This window comes from Copidosoma floridanum, unplaced genomic scaffold, assembly GCF_036245765.1.
Source record: "Copidosoma floridanum isolate Cflo_tuat_1 unplaced genomic scaffold, Cflo_Japanese_pri ptg000020l, whole genome shotgun sequence".
NCBI lineage: Eukaryota > Metazoa > Arthropoda > Insecta > Hymenoptera > Encyrtidae > Copidosoma > Copidosoma floridanum.
The window spans coordinates 30342014-30364116 of NW_028321897.1; the positions used below are offsets into that span (position 1 = coordinate 30342014).

The window sequence follows — 22103 nt, forward strand, 5'->3', positions numbered from 1 at the left end:
GCCTCTCCTTCTCCTTATGCCTTTTCTTTGTCCTCATAAACGTTATCGTTGAGGAATTCATCATCTTGTGATGTCCTGGCGTTCTTTATAATCATGTCAGTTTGTCGTTTTCCATCGCCATCCAATTCTTTAAAGTGCATTTTTTTACCCAGTTACCGTGACAGCCTATTGGCCTAGTCGCCGGGAGCCACTCACTTACTACCTACATGTGGGGGTGCTGTATTGCCGCGTCTATTTAATAATCTCTTAATTGATATCATACTTGTGGTGTATCTATAATATTGCGATGTATGATAAGCATTGTAGTATATCCATAAACCGTGCGGCACTAGAGTCAAGGACATGAGGCGACGGTACAGCTTCCGTCGTACGGGAGTTCCATGTGTAACAGCACTGAATAAAGCCGTATTCTATTTAGATCGCCCTCTATTATTTCCTCACTCTCTATTTCCCAACTTATAGTGATACCACAGCCTATCACGGAATTACATACATAGCAATACCTATGTCAAACCATGGGTACAGTGAGAATATCTTCGGCAAAACACCGTGCCAGTTAAGCTGACACTCTCTGCACCCATAATGCATCGGGTCCACTCGCCACTGTGTAGCCTTTCTCCGGAGAAGACTCCACATTTCAGGACGTCCACTCCACGCCGCGCCGGTTGAGCCGTCACTCTCTGCCAAAGCATCTGACTAAGGCTAATTAGGTTTTCCGGTGAAGCCTCATGTTTTAGGGATCACTCCTCGCCAGCAAGGCCAGCGATCCCTGCTTGGTGCCTGGCATCGAATCCATTAATCCCTACCTATAGCCCTACTAGTGTTTCGCATTTACCCAGGCCCAAAGACCTGTGAGGCAAGAAAAAAGTCCTGGAATTACTCTGAAGGAAAATTCTACGGCAAAACTTGTCCCAAAATATCCGGGGGTTAATAGGAAGATTTTTCGGTTAATACAGTTTAAAAAAAAATCTGTATTAACCGGATATCAAACCCACGACCCCTACAATGGTGTTGCATTAGTAACAAACACGCTTACCACTGAGTCAACACCACTCTTGTATGTTACTAACGCTTGTATTAATGTATGTATTAACAACAAGACATGTACTATCGTACAGGGTGGATGACCACGACCAAAATTTGGTTAAGAATGTGGGTCATTCTTTTAAAAACCGAATGGATTTTGCTAAAAATTAATCGTCACCTCTCCGATTCGTCTGAAAATTTTTTCCAGTTTTTATATTGAAAAATTAAAGATACGTGTCCAAATAATTTTTTTTTCGCATATTTTCAGTTATATAAGTTACAAAAAATTTCATAATAGTTTTTAGAGACTCATTTAAAAAAATGTATAGCTCCGAGTCCTTAAGAGCTACACAATTTTCACCAATGGCAGTTTTGTGGCCAAAAAGTTGAACTTTAAGAAAAAAAATTTAAAAAAAAATTATTAACAAATTAATATTGTTATTAACAATTTAATTGTTTTAATCGATTTTTAACATCCATTCACCTATAATAAATAGAGTTTTTATTGTTACCATCGTATTCTGCGTCAAATTTTACGTGAAAATCATGTTTTTAAGACATGAAGATTTTTCAATTGTTATTGTTAAAACATTAATTGATGTAGTGCGTAATAGTAAAAAAACTGTTTTTTGAGTATAAAATGATATCTGTACCTCGTATCAAAAAAAGTTGAAAGTGAAAGTTGTAGATAATTGAAAGATCTACAACTTTTGTATTTACCGTTTGTCATATGTCTCAAAATTTTGTATTATGCATAAAAATCAAGAAATCACCATTTTATTATTTATAAAGAGTAATTTTTTACTTGTAAAACGGAGATGAGCAATAATAACTAAAGAAATTATATTTTATTGAATTGATAAAAATGTGTTATGAAAAACCTAGGAAACACTTTCATTGCTTAATTTTTATTTATAGATGTAACAAAATTTGCATGTACAAGTAAGACTTTTTTTACAGTTTCATAACAAAATTATGTCACTTGAAAATTTTCACAATATGTGTTTTTTCGTGCAAAGAAAACAGCCTCGCTTCTAATTCTTGCAAGATAGTGGAACCATGCCATGATATTTTAGCATTCCCTTAATTGTTGTTGCTCTCAAAAATCTCTTTAACACTAATTTTCTTTCTTCTTTGTAATCATCATTCGTAGAATAACGACAAGAAATATTTGGCAGTGATTCTGTGGCCCAATCAAAAAGTTCTCGCAGCGTTCAAATGGGATTGTTAATTCTCTGAAGACTTGATCTGGCAGGTAGTCATTTTACAGTCCCGCCTATCTCGTCGCATGGCCCCTTTCCATGTTTAGTGCAGAAGAAATGTCACTCTGCTGCTATTTTAAAGTCTTCAAAGTGATGAGTGAGATTAATGAAGTTCTCTTTATTTTTATACTGTCCACTCGCACCGTCAGACATGTATATTGTTTTATTAACACACGGTAAATTTATTTTAATAAATTCAATCAACTGTTTTTTATGTAGATGTATGGCAATAGTGTCGTTATGTAGGCATTCAGAAATGCTAACAAAACTTGAAAGTTTTAATTCATCCAAGTCCTTCCTGTAATAAATTAAAAATGGGAGTATGGTTGCCTGATCGTTGTTTTAATGTATATACCCTGAACTGAATTTTGAATTATTTAAGCATAATTTTCTGAGAAGTCGCAAATTACGATACACTCGTTTTCTCTCAGTTTATTTTTCATCTCATTTAAAAAATTCCTTTGTTTGTTAACCAAAAATGAATGAATCAACAGTTTTTGTAAACCTTCACTTAACTTCTGTAAAAATTCATCAACAAGAGATATTAGGGTCTGCAATGAGGTTCTTTTAACCGTAGTCCATTGTTTGTAGGTAACAATTTCAATACATTTTTCTTTAAAAATTTTCTCCAGTTGCTCAGTAACATTCGTCACGCCTGGGCACTTCTTACAAGAATTTGAATAACAATCAGTCGTTTGGTTTTTTCATACCATACGATCCAAACAATTTGTATAATCAATCAATGGCAGCTCAAAACCGGAAGTAAGTAATTTAAAATGTCACTACTCACTAATAAACTAACATTTTCATGTATAGGACATACACAAACAGAGTGAGTACCAGAAGCACCGGCCAAAACATAATATTTCGGCCTTAAGCTAGCAAACTTTGCGAAACTAAATTTTATAGTTGGATAGGTACTAGTAAAAATTTCAGAGAATTCTTTTAAATTATTTAATACTAGTCTTTTTTGAATAGGTACCGATTTGCCGTCCACTTTTATCGAAACGTAATCTTTTATTCCGGGTATATATTAAGTGTAGTCGTCAGACTAGTACAAGCTACCAATTGTATCGATAACATTATCATCTAGAGATGGATGTTATTTTGGGTTTGGATTCCCAATTAATCCCTTATCTTGAGCAACATTTTTTGCTATTCCTATCATGTGACGAGTTGCGAAAGGAAATGTGTCCTCAATTTTTTATAAGACCACGATCGAAAAACAGTCAAAATTTGAACTTTATGAACGCAGTCAGCGGAAGTGTTAAAACTTTTTTGCAAAGCACTTATTATCGAGGACTTGTCGTCATCTGCTTCAAAATTATCTGGATCATCTTGGCTCAAATTAAGCATTTTTTTATTAATTATGGACGATATTTGTTTTGATTTTTTTTCCAAATACATTTTCGATGATAGTTTTTATTTTTTGATGAGCGAAGATCCTAAGAAGCTTAATCCTTTGTTGAAAAAATCCACTCGCTCACTTTGCAGAGATAAATTATCTCCCGAAAATCCAGATGTACCTTTACTGCTCCCAACTTTTATATCAGATTCTTCACTTCAAGAATTCTCTTTGTGTAACGTTTGAAAAAAAAAAAAATTAGACTTAAACATTGACAGAAAATTCTACGAGAGATTAGGTATGTCTGAACTCAATATAATAATCAAAAAATTGTACATACCAATTCTGGTAGTTCATTTTCACTCTTTTTTGTATCTTCTTTTTTTAACTTTGATAACTTTAAGTGGCAAGAAGAACAAATTTTTTGTTGTAATGCATTCGACGAAATTGCCAAGTCCAGTTTCAAAAGTTGGTTTTCTTTTACTGTCCTCAAATAAGGAGTGTTTGTTGTTGGATGTTCGAGATTAAAAGGATCAAAACGTCTGTCTGATCGATAACTAGTATTTTGCATTTTACGTGCCTCTTTCTGTGGCACTGTTACAAAGTAATAATTATTTAACTTCAAATTACAACAAGTGACAGTATGTCTTGGTAGCGGACCAAAATAAACACACAGCTGATCCAAAAGCCAACAAACTTGTAGTACGGGGAATGTACGCGAGTAGCATGGGTAAAACTTTGAATCATAGATCGTGCTGTAGGCAGGCTTCCCCGCGAAATTTTAAAATTCCAAAAAATCAAAGAGAGAAAAATCTATTTTTTATATAAAAGCAGACAATTAATAAAACATTAAAAAATACAGTAGCAATAAAAAAATTTGAAGAACAAAAAACAGTTTACCTGATGATGTTACGTCGAGCATTGTTATTATTATTTTTTTGTCTAACGGTTGATATTTTTTTTTTTCTTTAATGAAAATTCGTTCTTCATCATTCAGGAAATTAGATTGGAAAACAAATCACTCATGATTTAATTTTAATGAAAATTTATACTAAATAACTGATAAAATGGTGATTTCTCGAATTTTTGCATGATAATACAAAATTTTGAGGTTATACTGACAACTGGTAAAAACAAAAGTTGCAGATCTTTCAATTATTTACAACTTTTACTTTCAACTTTTTGATACGAGGTACATATATCATTTTATACTCAAAAAATAGTTTTTTTACTATTACGCACTACATAAATTAATGTTTCAACAATAACAATTGAAAAATCTCCATATTATAAAAACATGATTTTTACGTAAAATTTGACGCAGAATACGACGGTGATAATAAAAACTCGATTCGTTTTGGGGGCAATTGTTAAAAATTGATTAAAACAATAAAATTGTTAATAACAGTATTAATTTGTTAATGATTTTTTTTTATTTTTCTTCGTTAAGTTTAACTCTTTAGCTACAAAAGTGTTTTTGGTGAAAATTCAGTAGCTGTTAAGGATTTGGAGCTATACTTTTTCTAAATTGAGTCTCCAACTACTATTATGAAATTTGTTATAACTTATAAAATCGAAAATAGGCGATAAAAAAATTTCTCGTACACGTATCTTGTATTTTTCAAAATAGAAACTGGAAAAAATTTTTCAGCCAAATCGGAGAAGTGACGACTATTTTTTAGCAAAATCAGTTCGGTTTGTAAAAGAATGACCCATGTATACGACAATGGCTGCTTCACAGGAGGCAAAAAATATTAAAAAAACATGAATTTGATTAAAACCGCATTTGCAGAATCGTACTGCTATTTAAACTGTTTGGATCAAATATAAATATAAAATTTACTAAAGATTACGTTTTAATGAAGAAAATCGTGCATTTTTCAAATAAGAAGTATGATGAAACAACAACATGTAAAAATAGTCATAAAATTTTAAATCATTAGAGCAAAAATAAACAAGTTTCATCACAAGTAGGAAATTTCTTTTTCCAAAAATTTTTCATATGATGTGTGAAACCTTAAATACAGATAAAAAATTGAATATTACATACATAAGTAAAGGTAAATACCAACTTTTAGTTTACTAATGGTTCAGTTAAAGTATTTTTGAAGAGAACAAATATTTATTACGTTACTTCTAACAAAAAAAATTATATGAATGATATAAAAAGTATATAGCATGTGTATAATTTCAAGAATCAATCATATCCTATAGATTCATTAGATTATTTACTATCAGAATTACAATATGTGAGAAAATCATTTCTAGAATTTAATTCAGACAAAAGATAATAGAGAAGTAGATTCGATTAAGAGGGACAATACTTTATTGATTCCTAAAAAATTAAAAAATTTCAGTACTACGTTATGCGATTCCTGTAATGTATTATATTGCATTAATTACATAAAATGCAATATTACACGTTTGTATAGAAATCTGTACAAGTTACAAAAGTTATTTCAAAAACAGACATTTCTCATTTAAATTTGCAAATACATTTTCTTGGATAAAGAAAACACTTTTAAAAGACTCACCTTATAAATCATAAATAAAGAAATGTAAACAACATTCTAGAAAATTTAAGACCAGTATTTTCATTAGAAAAGTACAAGGGTGACAACTTCGAATAACATAAAGAATCAATAACTGATTTTTTATTTCTAGGTATGAATAGAGAAATAGAGATAGATTATGATAAGAAATCGAAGATCTCCGACCAAGACAAAAGAACGCACACATAAGTAATGATACAAGTTGCTCAAAATTTGAATACGACAACTAGACATTGGACAATAGACACTCGTGAGAGAAAAAAAAATTACTGTAAGACTTCAGAAAGAAAAACTAGCATGCAGACATGGGATCAGTTTTCACGCAGTGGTAAAAAAAAGGCACGAAAGTCTTACGGGGTTAGTAATAGTGAAGTTATTGAAAATTATTAGGACAATGATGCAGTATTGCATAATTAATATAGAACGTCACGAATCCTCTAGAAAAAAGAAAAATACCGTATAAATATGCCGTGTCAAAGCGTAAAAAAAGTACCTTTAACTTAGATACAAGCATGAAAATTGAAGTCTAACACAAGTATAGGTATATAATAGTAGATGAGAGCAAGAGAGTACAGTGTTGTCAGCTTTATCGTGGCAGGGCCGTCATCTTTACACAAGGTACTTTGGGAAAACTAATAAATTTTTTAATATCGATTTTCCCAATGACTTTTCCGCGTATTATTGCTATTTTGTTCACACATGTGTATAATCAAAATGATTATAAAAAAAATTTTACAAAGAATCATTTGTGTGACAAGTACCCCACAGGGACCCCTCAATAGATACGACACCAAACGCCCAAGCCTCCTTAAGTAATTATAAAAATTATGAGAAATATCCGTAAAAAAATTTTACAATTCGTACTATTTTATACAATTTTTAAACTGTTGGATCACCAGTATAAATACAAAGTAGTAAATCATTTAGCAATTATCATGTAACTTGTCTGCTGCATACGTAAATGTCTCAAATATTTGGCAACAGAGCAGCTGCATATATATAGCCATATGCGAGTATGTGTGTATAGCAAATGTATGACAACTATAACAAGCTGATCAACACTGCTGCCACATCTGAGCAGAACGTAATAACGTAATAATAAGCCTTATCTACGTTTAGAATTTTAAATGCACTAACAGATGATGCACTGTACATAGGAATCACCTAACAGTAAAGCTATAAAGGAAAAATGAACTTGAGCCAACGGGACAGTCTCTAACAGGTAAGCATCACGAACCAATCTTCCCACCTTAGATGACCAATACTACTCTGCAAAAAAAGGTGCTTCAGACATCAACTTTCATCTTTACGTATCAATTAGTTGGAATAGAGCTTTACAACTAGCTCCAACGCTTCAGACGTTATATTCTTGTTCCCGATCTGTCTGAAGCTACAAAAGCAGGCCAGAAAAGATCACCCTGAGGTATCCAAGCAATCACGTTTGCTGAAAACTTCAGTCAAGAAAGAGTTAAGCTTACCGGTCGTTTTTAGGGCAGTCGAACGTCGAACTGCCTTGCCAACAAATATATTAGTACTTAACAAAATTGACAAAAAACAGTAGCAAGAGAGCGAATTAAAAGAAGAACTCTCAATGCTTTAAATGTATACACTTTTAGGCGTCAAGAAACTGACGCGGAACATTTATCGAGATTAAAACATCAGCATTAAAATCAACAAATAAGGAATACATTAAGTAAGGGATCAGGTTTCCATTATAACTCCAACAGTAATCACTTAAATCTTTTAGATTTTCAAATAGCTCAAGTAGTATGTATTTGTATTCATTTTGGCAATAAAAAATGAAGAGACTAGGCTATAGGACTTTGTTGCTCTGGTAATAATGTTGTAAGATAAGAAAAAATAATTATTCAATCATATAGTTTTCGTCAGTTTTAAATCTTCACAGTTTTAACAAATAGCCCATCTCATTTATTATAACTTAAGAAATTGCAAATCAGGGGCCCTTTAGGACCACCAATTAATTTAGGGCGTAAGAAACGCACGGTACTTTTCAGCATCATTATATTTTTTTTCATTTTCACATCTTATTATTTGACCATATAAACTGCATGGATCCCGAAAAAAAATGATTTTAATAAAAAGGTTTTTTTTTATGAGAAATGTCAAGAATACATGTAAAATTTTTAATTGAAAATGTTCTACATTGCATCTTAACACACTACTGTGTTCCATTCCGTGAGTCTCGGGCGAAGCCGAGTCGAGGGGGCCACTAGTCTTTAATACTTCTAATTATAAATAAAATGACTACCCTACACATGAAATCATAAAGTTTCATGTTTTTAAGATAAATATAATAAAATTAGTGCGTACGAGCATCCAGCCTTACTGCGTCAAAATTAACTCCACATATTCGTTACCACACGCTTTTTTAAAAGAGAGTTAAAGTGTCTTTTGTTCCCCAATCCCAACACTAACATTTATATGCATAGATGATTCCATCGTTAAAAAATTACAAAAGTGTTTATCGGCCTCAAACTTGGTATAAAAGTAGATAGTGACGACAAATAATTTTTTTTTAATTTAAAGCTCCCACTAAGATTGTACGTTAAATTCATGCTGTATGTATATATTTACCTTCAGTATTCGTGAGCTTCTGTTTTAAGTAAAATCTTTTTCCACCTTCTAACCTCAAAATAGCACCTTCGCCGCTTGACTTTGGATTCTCAGGTGAAAAAATAGTATACGAAACTCGTTTGAAAAGTCTTCTTAACGAACCTCGTTACGGCCCTCGCCTTCGGCTCGTGCCGTAAACCTCTCGGATCCTACATCGAAGCCTTTGTAAACTCGTACATAATATACTATATTTTTGAGACCGTTCGATAAGCCAGTACAAGAAAAGTAAAGTTCCACAATGTCAGAGATGAACTTTTGTTGTCATAAGCTTCTTATATAACAAATGTAGGGCGAATTTTTATTATTCCGGTCGGCTTAGGTGAGCCTATATAAATACATTAAATATCGAAATGGCAACGATAAGTGATATGTAGTAATCGAGCTAAGACTTCAAAAAGACAAAGATATCAAGATGACCATAGTAATTAAAATATTTACTATTTTAATATGATGATGGATAGAAAGTTATTTGCTAAAAATCACAGCAAGATAAATCTTCAATTTTTCAACATTCTAAGCGATCTGTATACAAGAATTTGTTGATATGTAAAAAATTAGTATTTTTAAAACTTTTTTATACTGCACCTTATTGCAAGAGATGTTAATACACTTTAAGTTTAGAGTCCTTGAAAAAAAAATGGATTCTAGTTGTAGATCCAAAAATGATTCAATATCAAGTGACATGAGTACAGTTAAAAATGACTTTTACAGTTAGTTAATCGCGGACTTGTAAAGTTGTAATATTGTTAAAAGTTTAGTGTCATGATTTGTTAGTATAATGCGATACTGCTTCAGTCTGAAAAATCTTGAGTAGACAGATTTTTATTATAAGTTAATCCATATTTCTATTATTATAAAAAAAAGAGTTTTAAGATTTTTTGACTTTAAAATTTTTTTGAAGTTACATACATCCATCTTTTCTCTATCCATTTTTTTTATTTATATGATGTTCTATGGATAGATTATTAAGTTTTCATTGCGTATAACGCTTCATAATTTTTGTACTTATTATTACAGAGATTTTTTGAGTTAAGCTACGTCCATTAGCATACAATACTATCCTGTACAAAATGAAGCAGTACGATAGGAAAGTTTTTCTTAGCTTTTTATATACATTTATGTATGTATAATGAGTATTAAATACGCGACTAAGAGTGAGTTTGTGATCCTACGTAACAGGTACGAGTGTAACGTTGGGGATGAAATAAGTGTAGCTGGTAGTAAGTTGTTTTGCAATCATCGGAAGATTCGATAAAAATGCACAGTCTTGCACTAGCTAGCCTAGCAGCACGTCTTGCTACGGCTTCACACTGAGTATTTAAAAAAAATCTAAATTACATAGTTTTCGTATTTGTTAATTAATTAAATATTAAAATATTTATTAAACCCACACCCAATTACCGAATATCCTTATTCAAAAGGTAATTGCATCACCTTTGATACATTGCAGTGGGTTATTAAAAATATCGTATCATGGAAACTATATTTCCATTTTATATTGTCTGTTATAGAAGTATAACTTCATATTAGGGTACCCAAGCATCCACTGACCTCTGGTTTTTTTATTTTTTAACTAATCAGATAAAAAACGTGCATACTTTATCTAAGTAAGTAAAGCAAATTTTTCTAAGTTCGTAGTAACAATACTGTTTTTTTGTTGCATTTAAATTTTCTTTCATTTATTCTTGTTTATGGACAATCAACAAGATTAGTAATGATGTCTAAAAAGTACATGATCATATCAAGACATTGATGAGTTCAACAGTAAATTCGATGATCAATGGAGGTAGATTAACAAACTGTCGAAACCCTTTGACTTTAAATTATTCACATCTTCAAGTTTTATTCTTAGAATATAAGCGCCATGGTCTTTCTTGACTATTCACAGATGTTTGATCATTTTTAAAATCGATTTGGAATGTTCCCAGGCTTCACTGTAAGTAAAAAATACATATATTTCTTAGAAAAAATTGCATTTTGAGTTAAAAATAAAAATTAATATTAACAAATAGTTAACTTAAACACTGATTTAAGAAAAGCTCTTTTACCGAAGCAGGTTTTGTAATTCATCTAGTCAATTATAAAAAAAAGTATACAAAGACTTTGTTACAACTAGTGTCCTGGCAAAAAAGACTTTTGTGCAGTTTTTTTGTGAATTTATGTGTATTAGTACATATTAAAAAAATCAATATACCTGTATTATTATATTCCTGAAACAGTATAAGAAATTTCGAGACTTTACTTTGATCCAAGCTTACTATTGCAGTTAAAGTATTATTCTCGCATGCATGGTAAATAAACTTAGTAATACTTTTTTGCTATGATACGTAAATTTGAAATTCTTTTTTCTGATTAACATATTATTTAAACTTTTCAGTTTGTAAGTGAGAGAAGAAAGTATACAAAAAGAATGTAATTCTTTATTTTTACTTACTTACATTAGAAAATGTAAGAAATAATTAAATACCAAAAATCTGCTGAGTAAAGAATTGAGTCAGCCTATAAATTATCAGAACAAAGGATGTAGGTTATTTGTATTTATTTGCATTGTAGTAAGCAGCTACAATTTTATGGTGTAAGATTTTTTAGATAATAGAGTGAACTCAGACAACTTACTTTTTTGAATCACAGTTAGATCGAACATAATGAGAGTTATTCATTCAGAACTTTAATATAAAAACAAGAATCTTTTTTTCTAAGGAAAAAAAGAAAGCTAAATCGTTTGTTAATCAAGGAGAGAACATTAATTGCATGGATTCCAAATAAACATGTTTTCAATAAGAAGATTTTTGTTTGAAGAAGTGTCACAGATAGATGTAAAATTTTTAACTCATAACGTTTTACATTACATGTCATTACATTATCGTGTCTCATTCAGTGAGTCTCGGGTGAAGCCAAGAAGGGGGGGGGGGCGCTATTTAATCATATAAATGAATAAATTTGTAAAAAAAAATCATACATCCAAGAATATTTTGCAAAGATTCCATAGTAGTTGTAGATATAACCAGTAGTGGCGCTACTTTTGGCATACTGTATTGTGAAAAAGTATACGATTTTGTTTAAACAATTAGTATCAAAAATTACTATTATGCATATCATGTCAAAACTACAAGCCCTATATGTATCGTTAATTCTGATTTATTACCAAAACTACCTCCATGTCAATACGTCGTTATGAGAAAAAAACAATTCATTATGACCAGATTTAATGTTTAAATTGAGTAAATAGTTAATAGTAAATAAACTTTCGTAAACATTTAAATGAATGATGATTTTTTTTGAATAAATATTTTGTCACACAAAACAATTACTGTTTTTTTCTTCTTGTTCTATCATAGTCATTTTTTATTAATTAAAAATACGATTTTTTTTAATTATAAACAAAAATTTTAATACTTGAAGATGTACATGATGGTTATGGAGTAAAGTTACTAACTCAAGTTTAAATTTATTAGATTTTTACAGTTTTGAAAACTTCTAGAAACAAAGTACTAATGAAATACAGTATTACTGTGTTATTATTTACTAAAAAATAACATTCATCAGAACATTGTTATTTTTAAAATATTTTTCGAATAATCAAAGCATTAGAGAAAAACACATATCATCTCCATTGTTTAAGATAATCTTTATCAAACAAATCCTAATAAATCTAGAAAATGACAACTGTTGCTTCTTTTAAATTGGAACAAGTTTACAAGCAGTGGATCTTATATTTTAAAAACGTTACGTTAAAATACGTTTACAGTTATTCATCTAAACAACCCTAAATACTATACAGTAACGTTTCAAATGTAGTTTAAAATTTAAATTTTAAATGAATGTACATGATAGTAGAACTATTAATTAAAAATAGAGCTCCGGAAAAGTGCTTTATGATGTTCAAGAGCTGTACACCAATGATCTTACAAAAACAATTTCTTCTTTTTTTTCAAAAAATGGAATTTCGCGAATATTTTTCAAAGTATCGTGCCAAAACAAATGTAAAGATTCTGCTTGCCAAAGGCAATATTATCATCTAGTAAAAAGTTTTTAGGTTGATTCAATCTAAGATAGTGAAAAGTTTTGGGGAGGTTACAAAAAGAACATTATCTCTTATACATGCTGCTGATTAATAGATGGCATTCATTTCCACTCAGACTATTTCGAATTTTCATTAAACACATAGAGATAAAATTTTTAATTACTTTAGTAATTTTAATCTCTAAAATATCTCTTTGTAATTCTAGTTGTGGGGTAGAAACGAAACAGGATAGTTATTTTTGATCTAAAATCATCAATACACAACCACTGTAAAAGTCCTAGGGATTGCATCACAAAATACATAATATTTTGCTTTGTTCGTTTGGTAGAACTTAATTTTTAGTACCTCGGAACCCTACAAAATTTAGCTAGTTGCAATTCACAAACCTATTGATTCCAACGAAGAAATTCTAGTTCCATCATACTGATGTCTCACTTAACAATGCTTTCATCAGTATTTTTGACTGAATGGTTAACGGAATCAAAAGCGCAGAGTATCAAATACTGCCATTATTACACTTAGAAATTCTCTCTTCGTAGATTTTTTGTTTCTGTTAAGCAATTCAGTATAAAGTATATCATCATTGATTTTAAAATTAAATGCGTCTGAAGTACCAAATCACTTTAAGCCCATTAGTTTTTTTTCCACCCTTTTTTAAATCAACTAATTTTACAAAATTTTCTGGAATTACGTTAACTTAAACCCTGCCAGTGTCGGATTGACGTTAGATGCCCAGCCATGAATTTCCTTATCAGCATGTGCATTAATTTTAACGACTTTAATTACTCTTTCAGAAGCTTTATGAACAGAGCTACAACTGTCCTAGAAATCATCCGTATATTTCGAATTAATTTTTTGTAGCTGAGGGATACTCTTCGTTAACAAGTCATTATGTATTTAAAAACTGTATACGAATCCCTACTCTTGCACTACAAAAAATGTTTCAAGTTTTGATCCTCGTTTCCTACTTTAATTTTGTTGTAACATGTCTTTTAGATCGGCTTTTAAAGCATCTACAAATGCCTCAACATTTAAAATGCATCAAAACTCCTAACAAAGGTCTTAGAAAAATGGGACTGGCAAGTAATAAGCTGTTAAACGAAATCCCCTCTAATATTGCAGCCGTGTCGAAAACGAAACGAACTTAACTGGATTTATTTACAATTTTTACCCCAAAAAACGAAAGATAACACAACTTAATTATTTGTGAACATATGAAACTGCTGTTTAATTTTTGCTCTAGTGAATCGAATTTTTTAATAGCATTCTTACGACTCTTAGGAATAAATTCACTAACTTTTCTCCATAATAGTCTGACATTACTGAATTCTTTAACTTACCAGAACATATGTGTCGACTAACCTAGCAGGCATTTTGACAAGTATACTTGCTCTTTATCTTGAAAAATGTTCGTATAATTATCAATCCTCAAAAATCTTGTCCTATTAGGTACTCAGGTTCACAATTGTCTGGTTTAATAACAATTCCTGTGTTTATTTCGCATATCCTAGAAACTGAAGGAGTGAGCATTCGTTTTGGAAGTAGTTGATAGTTAATTTTTGACTATCAGAACGTTATTTAAAAATAATGTACCCACAATACGACTTAATTCAAAATCTCTCTCTCATGAGGCAGTGCAGTTGCATCATCACCCCTATTCCTTATTATTTTTAAATGCACTCTTTTATTCCAATCTTCTAAGACAATGTCACTGCTGACTTTATCACTCAAAATTAAAATTGTAGAACCTATATTTAATAAGGAATGGACAACTTTAGCACCTTATACCAGACTCAATATCTTGAAAGTTATTATTTTCAACAATATTCTGAATCCAGTCAAGAAAGAGTTCACTCTGCATCTGCTTCTTTACATGCCAAATTTTAGTTTTTGTTCCTTCAAAAAATGGGGCCTAAGTCTCGTTGATGTAGGAGACGGTTTAGTTCATGTAAAAAAAAGCTAAAGAGTTTAATTGCTGTGATTTACACTAAAAAAGTTTATACATAAGTAAAGCGTAAAGCCATCAACATAAGCGTTATTGAGACGAACTTATTTTAACACAGTGTGTATGAAAATAAAAATAAAAGTACAAGTAAATGTTAAGCTACCAAATTACTTGACCTAATTATTTTTTACCATCCCAATGGTACAACATTCAAAAAAGTGTCCAAATTTGCGATTCAACTGAATTTTGCTTTAAAGAGTAATTTTATGATATGATTTTACTTTTCTTGTACTCGACAATAAAAAGTAATTCCCCTCGCATGTCTACGTTACTGTACGTATTATGTAGGTAGCGCCAAAGTTATCACGATGCACGTACCTAGTTGCTGGTGTTGGAACTTCGTGAAGGTTCTAACAAAAAAAAGAGTAATTTTTGGGATCATTAGGGGTATTAAGCACAAAAATTGATATTTATTAATCGTAAAATAATTTTTTATGTACATTTTTCACAAATATTTAACAAAAAAATTTTCTATACTAACGATGCAGCATTGTTATTTTTTCGTGGTTGTGGGTGCCTATTTCATAAAAAGTTATCGTTTGATTAATGAACTTGAGCAAAAACTAGATAAAAAATATTTAAAAAGTTAACAACATACTAACATTGAATCTATACATAAGAATTTGACAACATTTTTAGTAAAATTCGATGAAAAATCGGGTAAAAGTAGAAAAAGTGACAAATATTTTGTACTGCCCATGTAGTGCGAATTATAACATTGCTATCTTATTTGTACATAGTTTATATTGCCTGCCACTTAATTAGTAAATAACATAAGTTAGTAGATAATTAAAAAAAAATGTATTTGAAAAAAAGTGATGTATAATGCTATTTGATTATAAAATTGTTGTTATACAAACAATTTTTGTTAAATATCTACAATTTTAACAAAAGATTACTGTAACAAATTCTTAACAATTGGAAGATTCACGTAGGGCAACAAGCAAGACATGGGTCAGAACAGCGAGCGGAGACAAACACTTCCAAAGGGAAAATGCAATAGAGAACAATCAGGAAAGAATCTCATAAAATATACTTGTAAATACCAGATCTAAATGGGCTGATAAAGGAGGGCCATGAAGCAAGAACCACAAGGACCCATTCAAGGCTTACTTAAGAAAGCTTGAAGAAGGAGATAGAAATTTTAGACAAATATATAACTCGTTACAAGATGGATTTTCCCAAACCCCGTACTGCAATCAAGATACCTAATACGGTTCAGATGTGACAGAAAATAGTCGAAGTCAAAAGGTACCCAACATAAATCACGACAATCCCGTAGATCCGTTCAACTGGTCTTAAGATGAGCAGAAAAACGAGCAAACAAGCCTACTCCAAGGCTTGGTAAACAATTTTTACAATATTGGCGAACATCTAGGGATTTAATCTAATCTGTGATCAAACCAACGGAAGTATGAGACACAAACATCCCAGGGATCTAATTTTAACGTGATCAACCATCTAAACAGTGCAGAGAGCGGGATACCAATATTTAATGGGGATCCCATATAATTACCGCTATGCAAACAAATGGTAAGAACAGCGGAATTGGCAATAGCTCTACAATATGAAAAATGTTTTAAAGGAACATTGGCTAATAGATTAAGGGGTATAGCGACTGATCAATTTTGCGCGCATCTCTTTTTCTTTAACACGGTAGATGAGTTTTTGATCACACTATCACGACAGTTTGGAAATAGGGGAGGCACCGATACACTGCTCGCACAACTTAAACTACTAACTTAGCAAAGCGACAAGACAATCATTCAGTATTGCCATCGGGCGCAACAATTGCATAATAGGATAATGATGCCACACGATGGTAACCCTCACTTATATCAAGTTCAAAAAGTTGCGTTAACAGAAGCTGCCAATAAAGAAGCGGCAAAGTAATTTGTATTCGGCCTTAAGGCGCCATATAGCTGGAATGTGGCGAGTCTTAAAACTACAACGCTGGAAGAAGAAAGTGGCTTTAAATACGGATGAAGAGCTGAATTTACGCCAAGTAACATAGCAAATATACGGGGTATTCACTATAAAAGAGAATTATTCTAGAAACAGGGGTACAAACATAGGTATAGTAGCAACCAATGATGCACCAGTGAAGAGCACAGACACAGAATTCGAAATGAGTGCGTTTCACGAAGATAACATATGGTGTTCATGTTAGAGAGGGCACTACAAACATAGTGCTAGGAAGTTTAAAAATCTATATGAAGATGTGCTAACTGGGAAAATAAAGAACCCCGATAAACTACCCGACGAACCATGCGAAGGATCTGCCGGAAGGGAGAATAAGAACGGAACTGCGTGTAATAACTCATCTTATTCTTTTTTTTTTTTTGATTCAAAAAATATTCGTTTTGTACAATAAGACACAAATAAATACAAACAAAAACATATACTTTACTAATATATGAAGCTAAGCCGCTAGAACCGTTGTAATCGCTAACCGCGAAGACTATTTGACCGATATTGCTGAAATTTTGTATACAGTTTCTGGACGATTCCTAGATGGTTTGAGTATAGTTTTTATCTTGGAAGAATTAATAACCAAAGCAATAAATAAGCTTAAAGCTTTTTAAAAATACGCTAGCTTTGTGCTTTAGTTCAGTTAAATATGCTAGGTGGCATCGAAGTAAGATCGAAACGACCTGCAATTAAATAAGTGTGGTTATAATAAGCCCAAGCAACGTATTAAATACACAGCCAATCACAGACAAAAACATGATGCTTAAAGCTATTCCTACTACTTCTACCTAACCTTCAATTTCATCGGTTCTTTTACCTAACGTTTTTGGGGTAACCTAACATTACACTACGTTGCCAACAAATACATGTTTACTATCATTTCCGGCACCAATTCGTCGAATGAAAGACTATATAAAGTCAGGCACTATTAAACCAACTCAGTCATTCACTGGCAGACGTCTCGAACGGAGTTGTTCGTCGCAAGGTTGGGAACCCTGGCGACCGATGGCCCTATATTACCCTCTCGATTCCGAGCATTCAACTAGAAATCACCGATGCTCTCCGAGGTCTGTGCTGGGCAAGCCTAACAACTATAAAGAAAAAATAAACTTAAGGTAACGGGATAATCTCGAACGGGCAAGCATCACGAACCGATCTGCCCACTTTTGATCTCCAAAATGACTGAGCTCTGCAAAAAAAGAAGGTGCTGTAGATACCAACGTCTCTATTGTAACACCAGAAGACGTTGGTAAAGAGCTCTACACGTAGCTCTACAGCTTTGGACTTTATAATTTTTCTTCCGATCAGTCTGAGGCTACAACAGCAGACCAGAAAAAATCATCCTGAAGAATCTAGGCAGTCACGTTTGCTGGAAACTTCAGTCAAAAAAGAATTCAGCTCACTGCTTCTTTTAAGAACCATCGGACTTCGGACTACCTTGCTCAAAATACATTACAACCTTACAAAGTTAACAAAAAACAGACTTTAGGGCTCAAAAAAGTTTTAATCATGCCCATAGTCACAAGAGAGCGAATAAAAAAAAACTTCAAATTCTTCTAATGTTTCAAAATTTAGGCACTAAGAAACTGACGCAGAACATTCATCGAGATTAAAACTGCAGCGTCAAACTCGACAGATAAAGAATTCATTAAGTGGAAGATAAGATTTTCATTATAACCCTCACAGTAATTATTCAAATCTTCCAGATTTTTTAATAGATAGTGTGATGTGTATTTGTATTTATTGTAGCAATACAAAATGAAGAGATTAAGCTCCAGGACTTTGCTGCTCTGGTAACAAAGTTGTGAGATTAGAAAAAACAATTTTTCAATTATAAATGTTTTGTCAGTTTTAAATGTTTATAGATTTAACAAATAGCCCTTTTTATCTTACTAATATATAAAGCAAAGTCACTATAACCGTTTTAATCGCTAACCGCAAAAACTACTCAACCGATCTTGCTGAAATTTTGCATATTGGTTCTTGACACTTCCTAGATGGTTTTCGAATAGTTTTTATCTTGAAAAAGTTAATAACAATAGCAATAAATGAGCTTAAAGTTTTGCAAAAATACGCCAGCTTTTCACGTTAGTTTAGTAGGATTCGCTAGGTGGCATCGACATAAAATTGAAGCTACCTGCAACATAATTAAATAAGTGTGGTTATAATATGCCGGAGCGTCACAGAAACTTTCGCAGTCGACCACTGGCAGTACATCGAGCTGCATGTTAGTTGTGCAGCTGGATATCCCAGTTACCGACAACACACTTTTCTAATGGGCAAGTGACACAGGTCTACTTCCATTCTGAGCCTACAGGATTGGTGAGTGCCACCAATAAAAAAGGTTGTAACCCATACTGTTCCCGGTGGAATGTCAGCAGACGTATCTATCCAGAGTACAACCTGCTCCAACATTTCAGAATTATGTGGCCATTCCACCATCCGGCCTGGTGCCGTCAGAAAATTTTATACTACAAATGCAATCCAGGGAAGACAGCCCTGAGGAGCACGGGCAACCACACCGGCTTCCTTCTTAATAGTCATCCCAACGGCATACCCACAGAGAAGGTATTCTCTAGGCCCAATTTTCCGACTAAAAATGAACGGTTGGTTATCCGAGGAACGACCTAAAGACGAGATATTCATTGGTCAGCGGCGTACCTTCCTCCATCACGGTCTCCGTACACAGAGACTTCGAGGGTAAGAGTCAAGCTACCTGCAGCCAGTTCTCCATCATCAAGAATAACAATAACGAATAGCTGGAATTTTCACCACTGGCCCTTTTCAGAGCGATTACAAGTACTTACGTTTCCTACTTAACCATCAATCTCATTGGTTTTTTAAAGAGCCACTCAAGTGTAAGCTACCTTGCTAACAAATACATTTTAACTAACATTTCTAGAAGCGATTCGTCTACTAAAAGACTATGTTAACTAAAAACGGCTACTATTAAACTAATTTAGTCATTCACTGGCAGTCATCACGAGCGGAGTAGTTCTTCGCAAGGCTGAGAACCCCGGTGACCGACGACCCTATATTACCCTCTCGATTCTAAGCATTCAACCAGGAATCACCGATCCTTTCCAAGTTCTGCGCTGGGAGAACCTAACAGCTATGAAGAAAAAAAAGACTTGATCCAACGGGATAGTCTCCAACAAGCGAGCATCACGAACCAATCTCCCCACCTCAGTCACTAAAACAACTGAGTCTGCAAAAAAAAGGTGTTTTAAACACCAATGTCTTCGACGTTATACCAGGAGCCCTTAGAAAAGATCTCTACAAGTAGCTCTAAAGCTTTGGACTTAGTAATTTTTCTTCTTATCAGTCTGGGGCTTCAACAGCAGGCCAGAGAAAATCACCTTGAGGTATCCAGGCAGTCACGTTTACTGGAAACTTCAGTCAAGAAAGAGTTTACTTTAGAAGCTCACCGGTCCTTTTCGTGGTCATTCTACGTCGAACTACCTACCAACAAATATATTAGAACTTAACAAAGTTAAAAGGAAATAGTCTTTAGGGCTCACAAAAGTCTTAACTATACTAAAAGTCGCAAGAGGGCGAATTAAAAGAAAAACGTTATGTGCATCTAATATATATAATTTGGGGCGTCAAGAAACTGACGCCGAACATTTGTCGAGATTGAAACAGCAGCGTCAAAATTGACTAATACAGAATCCATTGCGTTAGAGATCAACTTTTTTATCAGTACCCTCACAGTAATCTCTTGAATCTTCTAGATTTTTAAATATGTAGAACATGTATTTGTATTTTTGTGGCGATAATAAATGTAGAGACGAAGCTCCAGGACTCTGTTGCTTTTATAATAAAGTTGTGAGATAACAGAAAAAAATTTTTTTTTTTATATATTCTTTTTGGGAGTTTTAAATCTTCATCAGCTTTACAAATTAGCCTTTGCCGTAGATAATACGGGAAAAACTGCAAATCAACAGCTCCTTAGGGCCAACGATTATTTTATGGCGTAAGGAATGCACAGTACTTTTCAGCATGATTACTTTTTTTATTTTTTACAGCTTATTATTTGACCAAATAAACTGTATGAATTCCGAACAAATATGTTCTTAATAAGAAGATTTTTGTTTTGAGAAGTTTCAGGAATAGATGTAAAATTTCTAACTGAAAACGTTTTACATTACATGTTAACACACAACGGTGTTCCATTTAGTAAGTCTCGGGCGAAGCCGAGACAGGGGGCCACTAGTTTATTATAATGTAAGGAAGCGCAAGTCAACAGCCCTACAGGGCCAGTAATTATTTCATGGCATAAGAAGCGCACGGCACTTCTCAGCATAATCAGTTTCTTTTCACTTTCAACAGTTTACTATTTGACAAAATAAATTGCATGGATTTTAAATAAATATGTTCCTAATAAGGAGATTTTTGTTTAGAGAAGTGTCAGGAAAAAAAGTAAAATTTTTAACCAGAAACGTTTTACATTACGTGTCAACACACTTCGGTTTTCTATTCAGTGAATCTTGAGCAGAGACGGGGGGGGGTGCTAGTGTACACATACATACATACCATCATAAAAAAAATCGTACTCAGGAACTTAGTACATCTGTCTCTTAAATAAAGCCATAACATTCTAAGAGCAGACGCATCTGCAGTTAAGTTCCAAAAAACAGCTATCATAAGCTTTAAAATGCGGAAACAACTAAGCAGACCTGCCACTAAAATAGAAAACCCCATGGTCGGTGATGGTCAGCCCTACCATGGTAAAAAGAAAAATATACACAACGCTCCAAAAAAAACTATGGGTTGCGGGGCCCATAAAAGAAGCAAACCTCTGAAAAGGTTTTTATAAGAAATTTATTTTTTCAGTAAATAGTATAAATTTTTGGCAATTTAACATTTTTTCATTTAAAAAATACGAAATTCGTCAATGCCGATTTGTTTTTTATTTATTAATAAAAATTTTATTGTACGTTTGCCGTCTTGTTTGATATACTTCCAGATTTTTGTCCCGTTCGGGAAAGTCAAGTTTACACATATTTCCGATCAGATGTTTTAACTAGGCTAGCCATCTGAAAAATGGATGACAGAATTTCATGTGTAATTACTTCGGAAAAGCCATACGGCATTCCATTGTGGTTTTACATATGGCTTTATATAAGAGGTTTTTGATTGGTGACACCAAATGTAATACCACACAGGGAAAACACATGGAATTATAAATTAAAAAAAAAAAAAAAGTTTGTCGTCTAGAAGTAACGGCAGAATACTTTAATCTACTATACTGTCAAGTTTCAAGTAGTTTTGTTATTCTTTG

At 32.6% G+C, this 22103-nt stretch overlaps 1 protein-coding gene across 1 annotated transcript in view; it reads right to left on the reverse strand.

The window, feature by feature from the left end:
- Window positions 1-10278: 10278 nt before the first annotated feature.
- The window catches only part of LOC106643749 (PAX3- and PAX7-binding protein 1), a 316808-nt gene continuing 304983 nt past the window's right edge, over window positions 10279-22103 (reverse strand). Inside the window, exon 17 of the mRNA XM_089593866.1 lies at window positions 10279-10753. Within this exon, the coding sequence (XP_089449992.1) occupies window positions 10702-10753 (52 nt within the window). The 3' untranslated portion in view covers window positions 10279-10701. The remainder of the gene's footprint in view (window positions 10754-22103) is intronic.